We start from the raw sequence: 19,588 nt of genomic DNA, 5'->3' as shown, positions 1-19,588 counted from the left end.
GATATATATCCCTCACTCAGTCACTCTCTCTCTCTCTCTCTCTCTCTCTCTCTCTCTCATCAAATTAAAAGGGTCATCTTTGTTGCTACATTCATTCAATCCACCTACATTACATTAATCTTCTTGTCGATCTTGTCTATTGTTAACAACATGAACGGCGAAGATGGAGTGATGAAGATGATGAAAAGAGCAGAGATAGATACCAGGGCACCGTTTGGGTCCGTGAAGGAGGCTGTTATGTTGTTTGGTGAGAGAGTTCTTGCTGGCCATGTCTATTCCCCCAACAAGCTCAAAGAGGTATATATAAAAATAATGTTACGTCTATAAAATATATATATATATATATATAGAATTGTACACAGAAATTATTTGTGGAACTGGACTATACATTCTGTACGGGGAGCAAATATTCCGGCGTGCCCGTATTCCTTTCTTCCGAGTTCCGTCGATATCCGATCACCTGCGAGCAAATAACGGTGAGCTACCCGGCGGTGTGTGGCCGGAAACACCCTCCGACGATCAAATTAGCACACACCTTAGAGGGTATAGAGAGAAGGGAGAGAATGTTTGAGTGTAAGAAATTCCTTACAGAGTGTTCGTCTGTCCCGTATGGGGGGCGCAGACATGCTTATATACCTTCTGAGCCCCATATCCACTCCCTGTCATCTCCTGACACGTGGCTCTGCTATCCCATCTGTCAGCATAAACCATGCCGTTCATCACCTGCTCTCAACTGCCTGTCAGCATAGCTGGAGCTCGGCAGCCGAGCTGCCCTACCTCGGTCATACCATACTTCATACCTTAAGCGCCTAACCGGATAACCGAATGAAGGACCGGGCTAGGCGGCATCTCGGCAGAGCTTAGCCCGGACTCCTCCTTTGGTCGGCCTTCTCGCCGGTCAATCAACTACCTCGGCTGACCGCGCCTTTCCGAGCGCCGGCCTCTCGGTCTGTCTGGTCTCGACAATCCTCGGACCAAGCATCCTAGCCTGACCGGTCACTTCCTGGTCGAGCAGCTTCTGCACGGTCCGGGGCAACACACATACCAAACTCTGCCCGGCCCAAGTTCTGGTAGCCCAACTCCGGGTGAACAGTCGATCATTTCGGCCCAATGCTTTGCTGGGCCCTCAACTTGTTCGGTCTACACCTCGGCCCAGCACCGGAGCATAAATCACCCTCTCACATTCAAAATTTATTTATTTATTTGTATAATTTACTTTGCATTTCCATTAGACATAGAATGATCATAGATTTTAATAGGTAATGAGTCCAGTAGTAATTAGTGCTGTGATATTATTTTTCATCCCATTAAGTGCTTATAATTAAAGAGTTTTCTATAAGGCTCGTCTCCATTCTACCATGTTGATTGTTTAAATCTATAACCTCTTCCTTAGCCATACTTTGATGATTCAATCTATTTATTTTCTAAGTTATCGTGTTTGGGTCATTTATGAAAAAAGTTAAATTAATTAGATAATTATAGTTTTACGATTTTATCTTATTTTAAAAAAAAGAACAACAATTATAATTTTAAAACTAAATTATCTCTTTTTTTTTTTTATAGACAAATATGATATTTTTTTTAGATCGATCTAATTTTTTTTCCATTGAAAATCTACTCACAATAGACTTAAAAAAATAAATAGAACAATCAAATTATCAAATTGAACCCATAGACCTAAATAATACTATCCAAAACATATGATTAATTGGAGAGAAGCCTTACTCTCGGTATATCTAGAACTAAATGTCCCACTTAATTGGACATTGATTTTGCACCCACAACAACTATAGTCTTACATTCTTAACCACAATATCTCCAATTTGTTTGTTCATATCTTTTTGAGGATTAATTTGGAAAAAGCAAAACATCAAGACAGATATTTACTAAAGTTGAATTGATTGGCTTTAAGATTTAGATGATTAATCTATAAGTAAAGCATTCATGCATCTATTAGGTATAGTCTAGATTGTAGAACACACAAAAATATAGATTGAAAAATGTTTGCTTAAACATGAATTCAAGTATTCTTCTAGTATAATTGGAATGTAGCCCATTTATCTAGATGCATGCAGTAGGCTTATCCTTTTTCCTTTTTTCTTAATTTTTTAATAATCAAGTGTGATAGAATAAAGGTACATAACAAATAAATATAATGAAATTATTGATTGTGATACAATATATAACAACTTAGCTGTAAGCTTTAATAGAGAATCATCAATTGCTTTGGTTTCATCCAATAGAGATGCCAATTCACATGACCTGCTAAGTGCCTTCCCTAGTATTGGGAAAGTACTAAGGAAGCCACTAGAGAGGACTAGAACTGTACTTACAGTAAGTAATGTACTATATGCTCATGATTTTAAATATCAATCATTTTTAAATATCGCGTTTTAGATCTTTCGATATTGATTACGTGTATATCGATACATAGTCGATTCATAATTATTTAATCGGTTCAACTACTATAAAGCACTTTCTATAGCTGATGATTTTAAAATTTTCCCAATTGTCTCACTTGATTTTTATACATATGATTCAATAATACCACTACATGGTGACTTATATCAATTTGTAATCCAATACTGCATTTAAACCTTTAGTTCTACTTCAAACCTAAATTTTCATTGATAGAATACACTACATTTAGTGTAACTTTCTAAAAATTTACGAGTGAAGCATGAATTGATTGGATGTAAATTATAATAGTATCAAATTTTCATCCACCGTTTGCATGCCCATCCAAAATTGATCAGCAGACATCAAATTAATGTTTCTAACCCTGTGATTGATAAATATCTTCTATATAATAATTTGTTTTCTCGTTTGGCATAATAGATGCAAAATGAAGAAAATGGCAATGGCCCTTCAGAGATTGGGAATGTTACAGCAGAACTAGAAGAAACAAAGCAAAGCCTCCAAAAAGCAAAACAAGAAGGTATGCTAATGGCTACTTGCCTGTCTTCCTTACAAGAAGAGCTCGAACGAACTAAACGCGAGCTCCATAAACTGAAGGAAAGAGAATCAGAAAAACAAGTAATCATGGAAACAGAGATCGATGATGAAGACATCAAGTTTGTCGAAGATACTACAAAATTTGAAGCCAAATCACATACTAGAGTTGAGTTCCAAAAGAAGAGATATGTGACTTTTGCTAATCCTCCATCATTTGCAAAAGTCATGGTACCACAAGGTGATGCAGTGCTTCAAAGGCACCCTTCTCTTAGGAAGAAGGAGAAGAAACCGTTGATCCCTCTAATCCGGGGAATTTTTTCGAGAAAGAAAGGAGGCTCTGAAGTTGCATTGCTGTGATCTTAATTAAATTTGATGAGCACACATAAATATGAAGCGAAAATTTCAAATTAACTTCAATAATCATTATCCAAACATCACCCAATTTTACCATGTTTAATCAAATAATGGTATCATGTTCCGCAAAATAAAGCTAGGATTTTATGAGCAATGTATGAAATGTTTTACTTTATTTGATGGAAATCAACTTTGGGTTGCTTCTTCTTGTTTACGTTATGTGAAAATGAACTTTCTTTGATATTTTGTTCTATGTCCAATTGACTTTGCCACTCTTGCTGTACTTGTGATGTCAAAAATTTAATACAAGTTAATTATTTTAAAAAATAATTTTGGATTCAAATTTTGATGAGTTGCAGGGTTGGGACAAAGGAATACTGGATTCCAATCCATACTTTACACTGGATTCAGTTTTTTTCAACTTCTTTTTGCGGCTACGAATTTTGTGGGTTGCCCCAAAGAAGTCGTAAGTTGGACCCATGGATCTTGGTATTTCTCAAGCCCATGAAATTAATGGGCCTCAAAGCCCACTCCAGTCATTGATAGCGCCTCTAAACCAAACGAGAGCAAACAAAATGCAGAGAATCAAGGACATCAATCCATTTATACAATTGACACACTCTCATACAGTAACTAGTTATACGGGAAAAAGGCTCTTTACTGATGAGAGGTTTACTTGAAGCCTGACGTTATGCAAGCGCGGAAAACACATTTTAAGACCTCAACAACTATCATCGCACCAAACTCGTAGGTAGTGATGAAGGCGTAACTTTATTCGCTTAAAGGGCACAGCACCAAGCACCACAAGTCTACTATATAGTTTTGTTGGCAGCTTTGTCCTGGGCCGACTCAAAATAAATTGAGATTTAAAGTAACAAATTAAAATGTGGCCTTTAATAATTTTTTTTATTATTAAAAAATTATTATTTAAAAATTATTTTTCTAAGACTTTAATATACAAAATTACTAATTAAATCTTCATATCAAGTTTTGTTACATAGTTTAATGCTTCAATTAATTCTAAAATTCTTCAAAAAGTGTGTTGTCTAATTATCAAATTTTTCATCAATTTACAAGAAAGATGTCACATGAAAGAGTAAGAAACTTTTGTAAAATTTGTTAGTTTATATATCATTACTTATATTATATATTTATTTCAGTTAGTAAAAGAAACTAGTAAAAAAATATTTATTTGTATAATATTACTCATTTGAAACAACAATTTTAGGCCTTCTTTCTTAATGGGCAGAATTATATAAACCTTAACTATAATTTTTAAAAAATTGAGGCCTTAGTAACATTTGTGGCCTAAAACATTAGCTTTAATGACTTGAGGGTTAAGCCGGGGCTGGCTTTGTCTAAATCTTAATAGAGTGGTAGCTTTCTCCGTTCAAAAAATAAAAGTCTAGGTTTACGTCCAGGCATATGTTTTGAATTAGAGGATCCATTTTGCACTATTTTACGCCCACTAAAGACCCGTCTTGGTGATCTAAAATAATTAAAATTGTAAAATATATATAATAGATTATCCATGCAAAAAAATTAAGTTGATTGGACTTTCACAACATGATCAGATCAAAATTCTTATTAACAATAAATAAATAAATAACAATTATGATTTTAAAATATATCCGTTCATTTTTATTTTTCCCAAATATAATTGATCATGTAACTACTGAAAGTCGATTAATTTAAAATTTTATGTACATAATTTGCTCAGCGGGTTTAATAATTTGAACAATTTAAATTAGTGAGGCAAACCCATGATAAGCCCACAACAATGCAAACAACACCATTCAGTTCAAAAAATAGTATGGTTCACACTCAGGATTGATCTATATACCATGCAATATTTTTTTTAAAAAAAAATTGTATGAATTGTTGGTAAGTATCTAGATTTATTAATCTATATTGGAAATTTAAGTTTAATTTAATTTTTTTATATTTAAGACCAACAACAACAGGGCGCACACACACATGAAACTTCTGTGTCGATTAAGCCCACGATGTAACAGAAGCTTTGAAATTCATCTCAACCACTGCATGTATTTTATACATATATCTTTTATACAAATAACCTTAAAGCTTGAGAACACACACACAAGAACCTCTTAAATCAGACCATAACGTCTGATTTCCTGCCAAACAAAACACCCTCCTGCGATGATTTGTTAAAGAACTCAATGCAATCCGCAATGGCTTCATTATAATGCGAGCTCGATGAGTAATACGATGAGCTGCACGAAGTCTTCGGAGGCTCAGGCCGATCACAAGATCTTCTTCTAGGACCCGACGTCCCTGCTGCGGCCTGAGAAGAGGATCCTTTTGATGGAATTGAGAAGACAAGCCTCATTACTATCTTACGGAACCGATCAAAGAGCTTCATGGCTGAGAAGTTCAGCTTTGGACTACGAGAAAAAGAAACCCTAGTTTTAGGGACTTTGAAGTTGTTATTTTCTTCTTCAGAGTTGTCTGATCTTACTTGTATGACAAAGCTCTCAGACTCTCCTCCTTGAGGCCTGTACATTTCTCTTCTATGCCCTTTGCCAGGTGGTCTCTCCGGGAAGTGTAATGCTATCATTTGTGTCGTGAGGGATTTAAAGACAGTGATGAGGTCTCCCAAAGCCTTTTTTTACATTAAATTAACGAATATAAAAACTGATTATAAAATTATATACAGATGAATTAGATTTTTTAAACATAAATTCAAATAAACTCTCGATAAAATCTTATTTATTCGGATGTACTTTGTATCTAATTTTTAATTAATTTTTATATTCCTACCAAATTTGTGAAGTTTATACTTATATGAGTCAGACTCAATGAGCATAATTGAGAAAAAAAAGAAGAATGTTGTCTCAACCATGTGCCCAAATCATTTGCATGGGCTTCTCTTGTCCTTACGAAGAGCAATAGTTTAATTGGGTTCTGCGATTATCTTCATCTCTAAGCAGCGTTTAAACATATACTATAAACATTGAAATTTTTTATATGATTAGGTGGGTCGAGGTTCACATTAGTTAGGGGATGAATTAAGCTAGCTAATCCATTGTATTAATGACATGAGATTCTAACTAACAATCTGACAACATAGCTATGAAACGTACATGAGGAGTAGCCAACTCTTTTTTATTTATTTTTTCTATTATTATTATTATTATTTTTTTTTTCTCGAATGATAAAAAATGGTAAAAAGCCGTGACTAAAGCATAGCAATTCTTTTTAGACGTGTGATCACAAGAGCTACTACTTGTTGGGATGCCAGACAAAGCGAGCCTAAAGAGGATTAAAAATTCACACATGTTTACCCGACTCAGTCTTATAAGACATAATAACAAAGAATCTATGGCCCACTAATAACAATGTTATAAAATGAGAAAAAAATTATCTACAATAGTACATTCATAGATCGTAATTATTCATGATATAACTCGTATCTTACTAACTTTAAAATTTACACCATGCATCAAATTTTGGGATAAACTTCCATGATTCATAGCATTTTTTGGCTCACTGACAATGGGCAAGAGTCTTGACCCCAAACGTTACCCAAAAACACATGTTCTCCTAATTATGAGTTCCCAACTTAATCATAATCATATAAGAAGTCCATTTATCAAAATTTCATTATGTATGGACTCTAGGGAAGGTACGATAATATTCATGCAAGAGCAAAATTGTTGAAAACGAAGAAAGCAAAAACAAAAAGGAGGAAAGGAGAGAGAAAAGGACTGAGGAATTCCATATCAATATAAAGCTTGCATTATTTCATAGCTTTAAACAAAATTTTGATGGCTTTAACTTCAAGGATGACGAGGTGCTTTTTTAAAAAGTGGTGAGGTACCAAAGATAATATATTGATGATCAGTCAAAAGCCACAAAAAATGGGCTTCTTAATTTTCATAATCACACAAGTATTAAGTAGGTAAATCTGTCTATCTATGATTATTTGACTCCCTCTCCTCTAGTTTAAAATTGGAATTTAAAAAAAGTGTTTAGTAACAATTATGATGGGTGGCCTGCTTTGTTTTCTCGTGAATCCTTTAACTCTTGTGCTATGTTTGCTTCACTAAAATAAGGTTGGAATGAAATAGTTATTTTGTCATAATATCAATTATCGTGTTTGTTTTGATAAAAATTACATGAATGTACACTGCAAATGGAATCACAAATGAAGAAAAATGCTACGACACTGAAATACACCATGGTTGGTTATTTGGTTTATTTATGTGACTATAAACTTACTGCAATCTTACTTCTTTTAAGAGTTGTTTTTTTTTTAGCATTAGGATTTTTTTTCCTATTTTGAGTTACGTTTTTTCTTTATTTTTTAGGTTCTTTTAGACTAATGATCCTAAAATTTTTAGAACATTTTTATTAAAAAATGATTTCAGATGATATTTTTGACATTTTTTTTTTTTGTCTCTAGTAAACCGAGCTTAGAAGAAGTTACCCCCCAAAAAAATGACTCAAAAAGAAAGTTAAAAAATAAAAAGAAAATTCCCCTAGAAATGAAAAAAGTAGAAAAAGAAAAAAGAAAAAACCAACAACAGCAACAACTCAAGAGTTGAGAGCCAAAGAACTGTGAATAGTAAGACTCCAATGATACATATTTTATTAGGACTAAAGTTTGAAAGGGCTTTGGTTGAGATAATGATTTTGGCTTAGGGGCATTATAATTGTGTCCCATAACTTTCTTCCCAAAACATAAAAAGTGATATTGATGCACTAACCAATGTCCCATGAAAGTTTCTTAATCATCCAAAGTCAGGTTGTCATTACACAATTAAACAATAGAGTAGCAACTTTCTCGTTTTTCCTATTTTATGTCATTAAGAGGCCCATATGGTACCCTTTGCTTTGGATAACGACAAACGATATGAATTTAGAGCATACTAGACACTCGTAAAAAGTTTTAAATTTTACATCCAAAACCTCTAATCGCTGTATCAAATCCATTGCACCAGTTGAAGCAGCTCTAATTAGAAAATCAAAAAAAAAATACACTAGCTAAAATAAGGTGCTTTAAAAAAATTGCACAATTTAAAAAAAAGTTAAATTAAAATGTTAATTATTTCCTAATTGGATTGTCAAAGAGGTCCTACATCTTGTCAAAGTCAGGAATAAAATCAACCATATAATTCACAAGGGAAATGTCTCGTAGCTCAAATTTTGTGGCTCAAAAGTGGCTCAAATGGTCAAAACGACGTCGTTTTGGCCATTTTTATGTTGTTCTGTACTCAAAACGACGTCGTTTTAGCCATTTGAGCCACTTTTGAGCCACAAAATTTGAGTTACGTAGCATTGTCGAATTCACAATCACTACAAGAAATTTTACTTTTAGCAACTAAAATTTTAGTCGTCAAGAAGCTTAGTTTTTATTCACCAATCACTTTTTCCGACTAATATATTTGGTCGCCAATAGATCGTCGGGGAAAAAATCGGCGACTAAAATTTTTTTGGTAGCCAAAAATGACCTATTGGCTACTAAAACTTTCGTCGCCATATATTTTTTAAAAATAATTAAATATATATATATATATATATATATTTTTTTTTACTTTTAGCAACTAAATTATTTAGTAGCCAATTGAGCATGTATGTTTGGCGACTAAATTTTTGATAGTCAAAAGTTTCACTTTTTGAGAATTGGCAACTAAACATTTAGTAGCCAAAGGTTTCTTTTTTATAATTGGCAACTAAAAGTTTAGTAGCCAAAAGTTTCATTTTTTCACAATTAGCGACTAGTCAAAAGTCAACCTGTGATATTTGTTTAGTCGCCAAAAGGTTTCATTTAGTTTTTATAATTTGTTCTGTAATATTTTTTGTGCCACCTGAAACCTGTGCATGTATAAAATTATTCATCTATCCATTCATTCATTCATTTAATTCTCAACCATTCACTAAAAATATTTCTCCACAACCTGTAGCATTTAATTTCCAACCATATACAAAATTTAACTATTAAAAGCCATTTGAATGCCTTATTTCAGCAAAATGTAATAAGCAGTGAAGAACAGAGACATAGACAATGTAATAACCCTCAATCATCCTTAGCCCTTTGATCTCTTAGTTGATCAAGCTCTTCAATCAACACCGTCAAATTTCTATGAGATGATTCACCTTCTTTAACAACATTCAATGCCATCTCTCCCAGCACTTTAGCCTTCTCTATCATCATCACCGCCGTCCATCATCCTCCTCACAGCGGCCTCTATATTCTCTCTCCTCACCACATTCTTTCCAGCATCAATCCACAAGTTCCAATCCTTCTTCTTAATTATTGAATTGGAACTGTCAAAAGAAACATTATAAATATTGCGGAATGAATTTATGAGACTATGATTCATAAAAAAATTTATAAGAGGCCAAAATTGTGGGATAATCCTATTGATGAACATGTTTCATCATGTATCAAAATTGTGGTCACTCGAAAAGGCCAAAGTACATCTCAAAATTGTCAGCCAACTGTGTATTTTTAAACATTTTGCATCTTACCACCTCAGTGTTCCATACAGTTCCAATTGAGAACGAGAAAAAGCTATAAAAATAAAAGTGTTAGGAAATGTGCTACTTAACTATCTAAGTAGAAGTTTATCTTCCATACATGTGCTTATATGCGCATTGAACAAGAAAAAAATTTAATTAACAAAGGGCATTCCAACCCAATTCATAACTGAGCTTAGAGAAACTCCAGAAGAGTAGGCAAACCCCAATTTTTGTTAAAATATCCAGCCAAAATCTACCAAAAAAACTCCAGTAGAGTAGTTGTAACAACCCTCGTCACTGTTTACCGATTAACCACTGATTACTGCTAAACTGAGACTCATTATGATTGGTAACTGAATTGATTGAAGTACTGAACTGACTGACTGAAATCTGGAACTGAATTGATTAAGTATATCTGTTTAATTGTATGTCTATCTGTTGTCTGTTTGATTATCTGTTCATGCCTTTGTGTTTAAATTGCGAATTGAAGGCCTTATCGGCGGCCGAATCTGAAATTGATTGATGATTGGTGATCCTTAGAATTTATATGATTTTATGGCGTATTCAGTTAAAATGTGATTTGGTGTGATTAAATTAGGTTAAGATAAGCCAAATTGCATGTGTTGACTTAATTACCATTTTGCCACCATTGAGTGGGCCACTTAGCCAACATACTTGAGCCTTGTTATACATGTAATCAAAACATTTCATTAGCCATTTCCCTTGTTATTTCCGACCAAGAGGGAGAGAGGGAGAGAAGTGAGTGTTCTTGAGAGTTGGCTTAGAGAACTTGAAGAATTGAAGGACAATTGTCTAATTAAGCTTCTAGTCTTGTGATTGAAGACTTAGGTAAGGAAATTCAACCTCTCATTATTGTGTTTAAGTTGATTCTTGCATGGTTCATGTCTAATTGAGGAGCCAAGTCATGTCTTAGTCTAATAATGTTGAATTGGAGCTCATTCCATGCATGCATGTTTGAATTGTTGAGTTGTGAGTTGATTTCATGGTAAAATGTTATATGCATGTTCATATTGTGTTTAAGTCCATGATTTCATCTTGTCCTTGGAGAATTGGCTCATTAGAGCATGAAATTGAAGCTTTGAATTGGTTTAAACTCAGGCATGTTCAATTGAAGTTATGTTCTTGAGTTTTGGTTTGAAATTGAGTTGTTTGAAACACCCTTGGGCTTTGATTTTACAATTGAGCTTTGGAATCATGTTAAACTATGAGTTTTGGGATGTTTTCTGGAAAATTGGCCCAAGAGGATCGAAATTTATGTTTTAAAAGTTGAATTTGAGCTTGAGGTTCAAATCTAGAAATTCCAGATTTTGAACTCATGCTCGAGCGGGGCGACTGGTGCTCGAGCGTGAAATTCATGCTCCTAGTACTTTGCACTGTTTTGAAGTCCGCTCGAGCGGAATAATTGACGCTCGAACGGGACATTGTGTCTCATGCTCGAGTGGGTGTCGAGCGCCCAATCGAGCGTGATTTTCACCTATCCAGCACTTTTGACTGTTTTGCAGAACGCTCGAGCGGAAACCTTTGTCTGCATGTCCGCTCGAGCGGAGTAACTTACGCTCGAGCGTGAACCCTGTTTTCTGAAAATTCTGAAAATACTTTTGAAGTGTATCTTTGCATCCTCATCCCATCCTAGGCATTCTTAGGCCTAGTTTAAGACATCTTAATGAGGATATAGATGTAAAACACACCGAGGCAAATTAGGGATTAAGTTATTATCTTTCCCAACTGTGTAGCTTAGTGTGTGTTCAATCTGTAACTGTATAGGGTTGGCGACTGGGGACGCGCTCTAGCTTTACTGTAGCCCAGAACTCAGTGAGTAACAACTGTGTAAAGATATGTTCAAAATGATTATCTTCTGAACAATTGAACTGTACTGCTTTCTAAACTGATACTGTTAATTGAATGAATGTACGTCCTATATTCTGAACTGTATCGTGGCATCCTTAGCAACTACTGTTTACTGTTACTGTTACAGAGATCTCTGTCGGTTCCCTTGTTGGAACCATTACTGCTACTGATTGATGGCCATCATTTACCGTTCGGTCTTTTAAGACCTACTGTTTACTATACTGTTATGCTAATGGATGTACCACATATGACTGAATGACTGATATACTGAATTAACGAACTATTTTCATTACTGTAAGGACATTCATTCTTAACGTCTTTACGCATTACGTTATTCACTGGGCTTTAGCTCACTGCTTATATAGATATATGTAGGTGTACAGGCACCAGACCGTGGTTAGAAGCGTCGGGGTAAGCTCCAGTTTTGTCAAGCCAACCACTGTGCCTCACTGCGAGGTTCCGAGCCCGTCAAGTTACGGCTTAGGGGTGTTTTAATTTCCCCGTCTGTCTCTGTATCTGCTTGTATAACTGTATAGACTGTTACCGTACTGTTTAATAGGGATTAGGTCCCTGAACTGAATGATTGTATATATGTACATACTGTTCTGTACTGTTCATGTATATGTGTATGAAAAGTCTTTTTGGCATACAGACCGTCACAGCTCATTGGACAATGTGTATTTACTGTTTTGGCTTCTGCCATGCCCCTGTACTCTGTTTTACTGTATCACTGTTAAGCAGGCCTTCGGTAATCTTGGATTACTGGCCGGTTACGGTGCTAAACCCATAGGGGCGGGTTTGGGTCATGACAGTAGTCAAAACACTAGTCAAAACAATTCAATCTATAGTGCCTCGCCACCCTTATTGAGGCACTGTACACTAGTCATCCATTATTTTATTCTTGACTCATTTCCTTTTACACTTGAGGGGCAAAAAAAATAAGTAAAGAAACAAAGTTAGATTAAGCAGGATAATATAACCATTGAGAATGTTGTTCACTCTGGCCCTTTAAAACTATATATATGTATATGTACATATATTTAAATTTGTTCATAGCTCATCTCTTTTATCATTTTCAACAAAATCACCCATAGTTTACCTATTCAATTTCTAATTTGACTCCTCAAGGGTTTCACAAGAAAAATCTAGAAAGTATCACATTTTATTAAATGTTTTGTATTGCTATTTTATATTTTTTTCATACACTTATGGCAAAGTTCAATAGCCCACTCTTATCCCTATTCTTGAAGGAAAATAGTCAACTCACTCCTCTTTCTTCCAAAAAGAGAATCAAAAGCTTTTACAAATATAAAGTCACAAAAGCTGTTACAATATGTGAACATGTAAACTAAGACATATCTCCTTTCCTAGCTCAATCTTCTACAAGACTACAACCAAAAAAAAAAATTGAAAAAAATTGGCAAAGAATAGGAATGCTATTTATAAGAGAGCATCACTACCTTGTCCAATGCTACTGTGATGAAGTCAACAAGTTCTGGAACAATAAGAACCTGAGCTCCCCTTTTTCCCTAGGCATAACAGATGAATATTAAAACCTAATTGACAATCATTAAGCATCAACCTAAACATAATTCATAAGAGTAAATTAAGGATGATAATAATTTATTGATTATAAAAATCAAAATATGCTAGGTAATAAAAAAGGAATCTCAAAAATTGAGGAAAATTATAATTAAAACATCATCTACCAACCTAGTTTCTAGCAAGGATTATTGTACTAGGGATCCATTGTCCATTACAGGTATCGGTGACCAGTTTGAACGAAATAAAAAATCTTTACAAGTGTTATTTTGTTCTGATGACAGTGATGATGATGAATGCATATCTCAAATTAATTGGAGATGATACTTGCAAGATAATATCCCCCAACTTCTCCCTAGCAATCCCTGTACCAAGAAGTCACCATGAGAACAAGGGTGAAACCCAAAGAGTCTTGTGATACTGGCAAGAGTAACCATTTAACAAACAAGGTTTTTTATTTCAAAAAAATAAAATAAAAATACACTCAAAGAATAATGCATATTCAATGACTTGCCTTAATGCCGCAACAATATCTGGATCGGTTGTAAATGCTTGTGGATGTCCAACTAAAAGCCGACAACGCTCAGCCTGGAAGACTTGAAAGATATTTAACATATAGGTGTGAAAAATATTTACTGAAACAAAATCCAATAGAAATTGTTGATTCAATTTAACCTGTGGGTATCCTCCCTGGGCCACTGCTTTGATGTCAGCTAACTTTCCCAATACTACAATAGATTCGTTCAGGATGGGTGGTGTGAGAAAATCAGTATGAAGGACTTCTCTCCTAGATGATGCCCGTCTTGCCTAAGAAGCAGAGGTAGATTAATAAATCAGAACTATCGTTAATGCATATCAAACAGCTAGAAATTATTCAACCTTTCATATCTTGCCATTGATAACACTTTTATTTGATAATTTCTATTTTTGAATATATGAGATTACATACAATGGATTAAGGCTTTGAAACTAATGAGAAAGAAAGGAAAAATAGGGGGAAATGTATTAAACTCTAAAATCAAACCCATTAAACCCATAAAATCTAGTAATGAAACCACTTCAAACAAACCCATTTCAGAAATGAAGATAAAATTAAACTGAATGGGTAAAATAAACAACCCTAGAGCAAGAGTTCACAGTTGAGGAAATACAAGAAGGGGTAGAGAGAGAGAGAGAGAGAGAGTGAGATCTAGATAGAGAGAGTCAGAGCGAGACAGAGAGCGGGAGAGCAACAGAGCGAAAGAGAGTGAGAGAGCGAACTTGTTAGCGGTGGCAACGGTGCTGATTTGCGGCATACGATGACTGACGGTGCTGAGGATGCACGGTCGTGAGGTTTGATCGCCGTGAAGTTTGTTGATATACGGTGGTGAGGTTTGCTGAGAGAGAGGTTCTATGGTTGTGGTGTATACACAAAGAGGGTAAAAGTGTGAGACAGAGGCGCGAATCTGAAATTATTCCCTCTATAAAATTTTGAGTTTCCACGACTAAATGATTTATTTGTCGGGAAATGTATATAAGGAGTACATAATTTCATGTCATTTGGCAACTAAATATTATTTTGGTCGCTAAAAAGGGTACAGAAAATCTAACTACATATTATTTTAGCCTAAATTATATACTATTGCCGACTAAAATTGTTTTAGTCGCTAAAAGTAGTAATTTGGTGACTAAATATTTTGGTCGCCAATTAATTTTATAAATCCCTCCAAAATTTGAAATTTCCCATCCGAATATTTTAATTCTTTGGCAACTAAAATATTGTTTAGTCACTAAAAATAAATTTTTGGCTACCAAACTTTTGGCCACCAAAGATAAAAAATAAATTTTTATTTTTTATTCTATGACAAAAAAATTTTAGCGGCCAAAACTAACTATATAGCGACTAAAACATTTTTTAATCGTTGAAAATAAATTTTTGGCGACCAAATTTTTGGTCGCCAAAAGTTTGAAAGTAATTTTTTGTTTTTCATTCGGCAACTAAAAAAATTTAGTAGCCAAAACTATCTATACAGCGACTAAAACATTTTTTAGTCGCCAATTATGGGATTTTTAGTGACTAAAATTTTTTTTAGTCGCCAATAATTAATATTTCCCGACTAAAAAAAATTAGTAGCTAAATATTATAATTTTGCCAACTAAAAAAATTTTTGGTCACCAATTTCACAAGTTTTGGAGACTAAATTTTTTTTAGTCGCCAAATTTGGTCGCAAAAAGTTTGTTGGTCCATTTTCTATGTAAGGTTTTCATTTACTGTATGGGGAGCAAATATTCATCATTGTCCATACTCCTCGTGTCAAAGCTTTGCTTCGCTTCGAATAACCTGAGAACACAATGACGATGAGCTGCCTGGCGGATGTGATGCCGGAAAGCCCCTCCAATGATCAAGTTAGCACCCCTTTTTTTAAGAGAGAAAGAAAGAGAAGACCAAAAAGAGATCGAGCTCTGGGTCGCTAGAAAATTTGACCTGCTGTATGTAGGAATGGCAACGTAGCGGGGCGAGGCCGGGGATCACCCGTCCCGTCCCTGATCCCTGATGGTAAAAAATTTCCCGGCCCCGGCCCCAATCCCCGATGGGGAACCTGTCACTGTCCCCATCCTCGCCTCCTAACAGGGATCAGGTTTCCCCGACCCCGAAAATTCCCCGCCCAAATCTATTTCAACATCATCAACAACTTTTAACATCAACAAAATCATCAAAAAAAAATCATGAGATCTGTGTGTGCATCATGCGATGGTGAACAGATCTGAGTGTGTGCATCATCAATCAAGAACATCATCAACATGCATCAACTATCCAAAAAAAAAAAAATAGACAAATAGAGACAGATCTTGGTGGCTACGATGAAGGTGGACCATGGTGGCTGTGATTGGTGATGGTGGCTACAATCGGCGATGGTGACTGCGACGAAGGTAGACGACGATGGCTGCAATGGACGAAGGCGATGAACGACGGAGGTAGACGACGGTGGCTGCGACGAACAACGAAGGAAGACGACGGTGCGAGGCGACAGAGGCGGTGGCGCTGAAGGGGAGGAGAGGTGCGAGAGTGAGAGAGAGAGAGAGACTCTGAGTGAGTGAGAAGGAGGGAGAGAGATGAGAGGCATTGAGAGGATAAGAACGAAAGAGAGTGTGCAAATGAAAAAGAAAGAAAGAGACAGAAACAAAATATATAAAAAGTATATTTTATATATATATATACTAAGTCGGGGACAAACGGGGCGGGGCCGGGGATTCGGCATTAATCACCGTCTCTGGCCTGAAATTAATCAGGGATTAATTTTTATATACCATCCCCTTCTTGTCGGGGGTATTTTTCGGGAAAAAATCGATCAAATCGGGATCGGGGGATCGGGTCCCTGTCAGGCCGATTTCAAATTGCCATCCCTAGCTGTATGGAGGTGCCGCTCAGTCTATATAGCCTCTGCGCGCTACTCTGCTCGTCCTTTCTTTACACGTGTACCCGTCAATACCGCCAAACAACATTGGCCAAACTACCAAACGGTATTGACGCACACCATTGGCTGGTTTCTCTTCTCGCACTCCAATTGGACCACCTGGCAATTTCCACCGAGCTAGGCATAGCCCAGTCAATTCCAGCCTCAATTCCGGCCGACCTTCAGGGTTAAGATCAATAACTAGCTCGGTTTGCTCAACTTCGTTCGTTCCCGCTGACCTTGTTTCGTCTTGGACAATCGCTTCACCTAGCTCGGCTTAGCTCGGTCCAACTCCCGAACCTTGGGCTAACTTAGCCGCATGATCTAGAACCTCGGCCAAACTGCCCTTGGCTATGCAAACTCGATCGCGTAATTCAACGGTAAGGCCCAAGTCACAACTAGCTCAACCTATTTGCTTGGAGCAAACTCCCCTCCCAATTGCCCCTTAATTCCGTCCGCATTGGCGTAACCGAAATTACATTACTAGGCCGGGCTAGACACTTTGCTCGGTGGTTCGCTTTGCTCGGTTGTTGGCCTTAAATCCCTTCTGTTGTAACATGAATGAGATTACTTAACCTTAGCTTGGTTTAGGAACTTCAAAGTTGGTGAGCAAAGTCAGCTCGGTAACTTGCTTTTTTGTGAGTATAATTAACTTAGCAACTTCGTTGGCGAGCAAAATTAGCTTGGCAAGGACCTTCAAAGTTAGTGAGGGATGTCAGCTCAGCAACTTGTTTCTTGGCGAGCAAAATCATCTCGGTAAGAAACTTCAAAGTTGGCAAGCAAAGTCAGCTCAGCAACTTGCTTCTTGGCGAGCAAAATTGGCTTGGCAAGGAACTCCAAAGTTGGCGAGTGAGGTCAGCTAGGGAACTTACTTCTTGGCGAATAAAATCAGCTCAGCAAAGAACTCCAAAGTTAGCGAGCGAGGTCAGCTCGGCAACTTGCTTCTTGGCGAGAAAAATCAACTCAGCAAGGAACTCCAAAGCTGGCGAGCAAAGTCAGCTCGCTAAGGAACTCCAAAGTTAATGAGCAAGGTTAGCTCAGCAACTTGTTTCTTGGCGAGAAAAATCAGCTCGGCAAGGAAATCGAAAGTTGGCGAGCAAGGTCAGCTCGGCAACTTGCTTCTTGGCGAGCAAGGTCAGCTTGATAACTTGCTTCTTGGCGAGCAAAATCAGCTCGGTAAGGAACTTCAAAGTTGGTGAGCAATGTCAGCTTGGCAACTTGCTTCTTAGTGAGCAAAATCAGCACAACAAGGAATTTCAAAGTTGGCGAGCAAGGTCAGCTCGGTAACTTACTTCTTGGCAAGCAAAATCAGCTCGGCAAGGAATTTCAAGGCTGGCGAGCAAAATCAGCTCGGCAAAGAACTCTAAAGTTGGCAAGCAAGGTCAGCTCGACAACTTGCTTTTTGGCGAGCAAAATCAGCTTGGCAAGAAATTCTGAAGTTGATCAAAACCATCAACAACCCTCTTGCCGAGCAAAATTTGTTCGGCAAAGAATTCCAAAGTTGAACAAAATTATCAACAAACCTCTTGCCAAGAAAAATCAGCCCGGCAAAGAATTTTAATCTTTTTGTCAGAATGATTGTTAGTTGCCCCTTGGACCCCACTAAATCTACTTAGTGGGACGAAAATACAACACTTCTCAAAAAACTATATACTTGTTTCATTACGTCAATAGTGGAAAGGGTTAGAAAAGTAAAACTAAGAATAAAACTTCATATTGGCAGTATTCGGTGTTCCAGAAATAGATCGACCATTTATATTTTGTAAGTTTTATGCCCCTTTTCCACGGCCTTCTCCCTAACGTCTTCCAAAACCGAACTCTTTAGATCTCTTCCATAGTTGTTTGCACAGCCATCCTCTTGTCCGACTACTTGAATCTTTCCCGCTACTCGCTTGTCTTCTACTACCGGATTTGCCATGACGGTAGTTGTGGCCACATCATTTTCGACTCGGATGTGCTCATTAATGTGTTGCATGAGCAGTTCCATGGTCAACAGTTGATTCATTATGAGTGAGTTTCTCAATTAATGTCCAACTGGAAGACTGCGCTTATACTGAGTGATTGCAAGGTTGGTCGGACAATCAGAGATCTCGTTGAATGTTTCCCAATACTTAGCATTACACGCCTTCGAAGAGTCGCCCAAATTCATCTTTATTCCTAAGAGATGGTCAACTTCCTTGGGCGTTATGGTGTTTGTCTTGAATCTGGTGACAAATGCCTCTGCCAACTGTTGCCACCGCTCAATACTCTCATCTGACAGCCTCTCAAACCATTTTAGGCCCAATTCACCTAAACTCAATAGAAAAATAAGGCACATTAATGCTTCATTCTGCCTGTGTTCAGCCATACCTTGCCAGAAATGGCTCACGTGCATGTAGGGATCGGTTTTTCCGTTATATAGCGTGAACTTAGGCTGGTGGAATCCAGTGGGGAGTGGCGTGTTTTCTATTTTAATAAAAAAAAGGGTGGCGCTTAACCTTGCCAACTCTTTGTTTGGTGGCACGTGTGCCGCCAAGCGTGGTGGTGGCATGGCGACCTCTTCACTAGCTCGCCCTCTAGGGGCCAGCTGCTATAATGTAGGCATCCTTTGCGCTTTCCGCCAGCTAGCGCACTCCTCCAATACATTCCTTAAGTCTTTCGACCGATCGAAGCGTAAATATCTTGATGCCGTCGTTGAACGTGAGGGGTGGTAACTACTGTCCTGCGTACGAGATGTTGCCGTCTGCGTAACATAGTCTCCAACTTTGAAACTTCTCGTGACGGAAAGTGAAGTGGTGCGGCGTCTATTCTGACTGCTGGAACAACGAGAATGGGTGTGCTCACTGTGGTTTCCTACTCCAATGACGCCAATTCTCTTCATCTAGCGTTTCATGGTCTCCATCTCTATCGTCATCTTCTTGATGATGGTATCCTGGTCTCTCAGCTTGTATTCCAAGTACTGAGTA

The 19,588-nt window shown here is 36.9% G+C and overlaps 1 protein-coding gene and 1 pseudogene across 1 annotated transcript; one reads left to right on the top strand and one right to left on the bottom strand.

Annotated features, from left to right (window-relative positions):
- Positions 1-3,521, top strand: LOC114314156 (WEB family protein At1g75720). Its single transcript, XM_028260617.2, has 2 exons — positions 1-297; positions 2,839-3,521. Exons 1-2 carry the CDS (start codon positions 151-153, stop codon positions 3,310-3,312), a joined length of 621 nt encoding a protein of 206 aa, XP_028116418.2. The 5' UTR covers positions 1-150; the 3' UTR covers positions 3,313-3,521.
- Positions 3,522-12,904: 9,383 nt separating this feature from the next.
- On the bottom strand, positions 12,905-18,630 carry LOC114282521 (uncharacterized; annotated as a pseudogene).
- Between the last annotated feature and the right edge of the window lie 958 nt (positions 18,631-19,588).

This window comes from Camellia sinensis, chromosome 3 (assembly GCF_055761805.1).
Source record: "Camellia sinensis isolate YWXY chromosome 3, ASM5576180v1, whole genome shotgun sequence".
Classification (NCBI taxonomy): Eukaryota; Viridiplantae; Streptophyta; class Magnoliopsida; order Ericales; family Theaceae; genus Camellia; species Camellia sinensis.
This window is presented reverse-complemented; position numbering and strand designations above follow the sequence as displayed.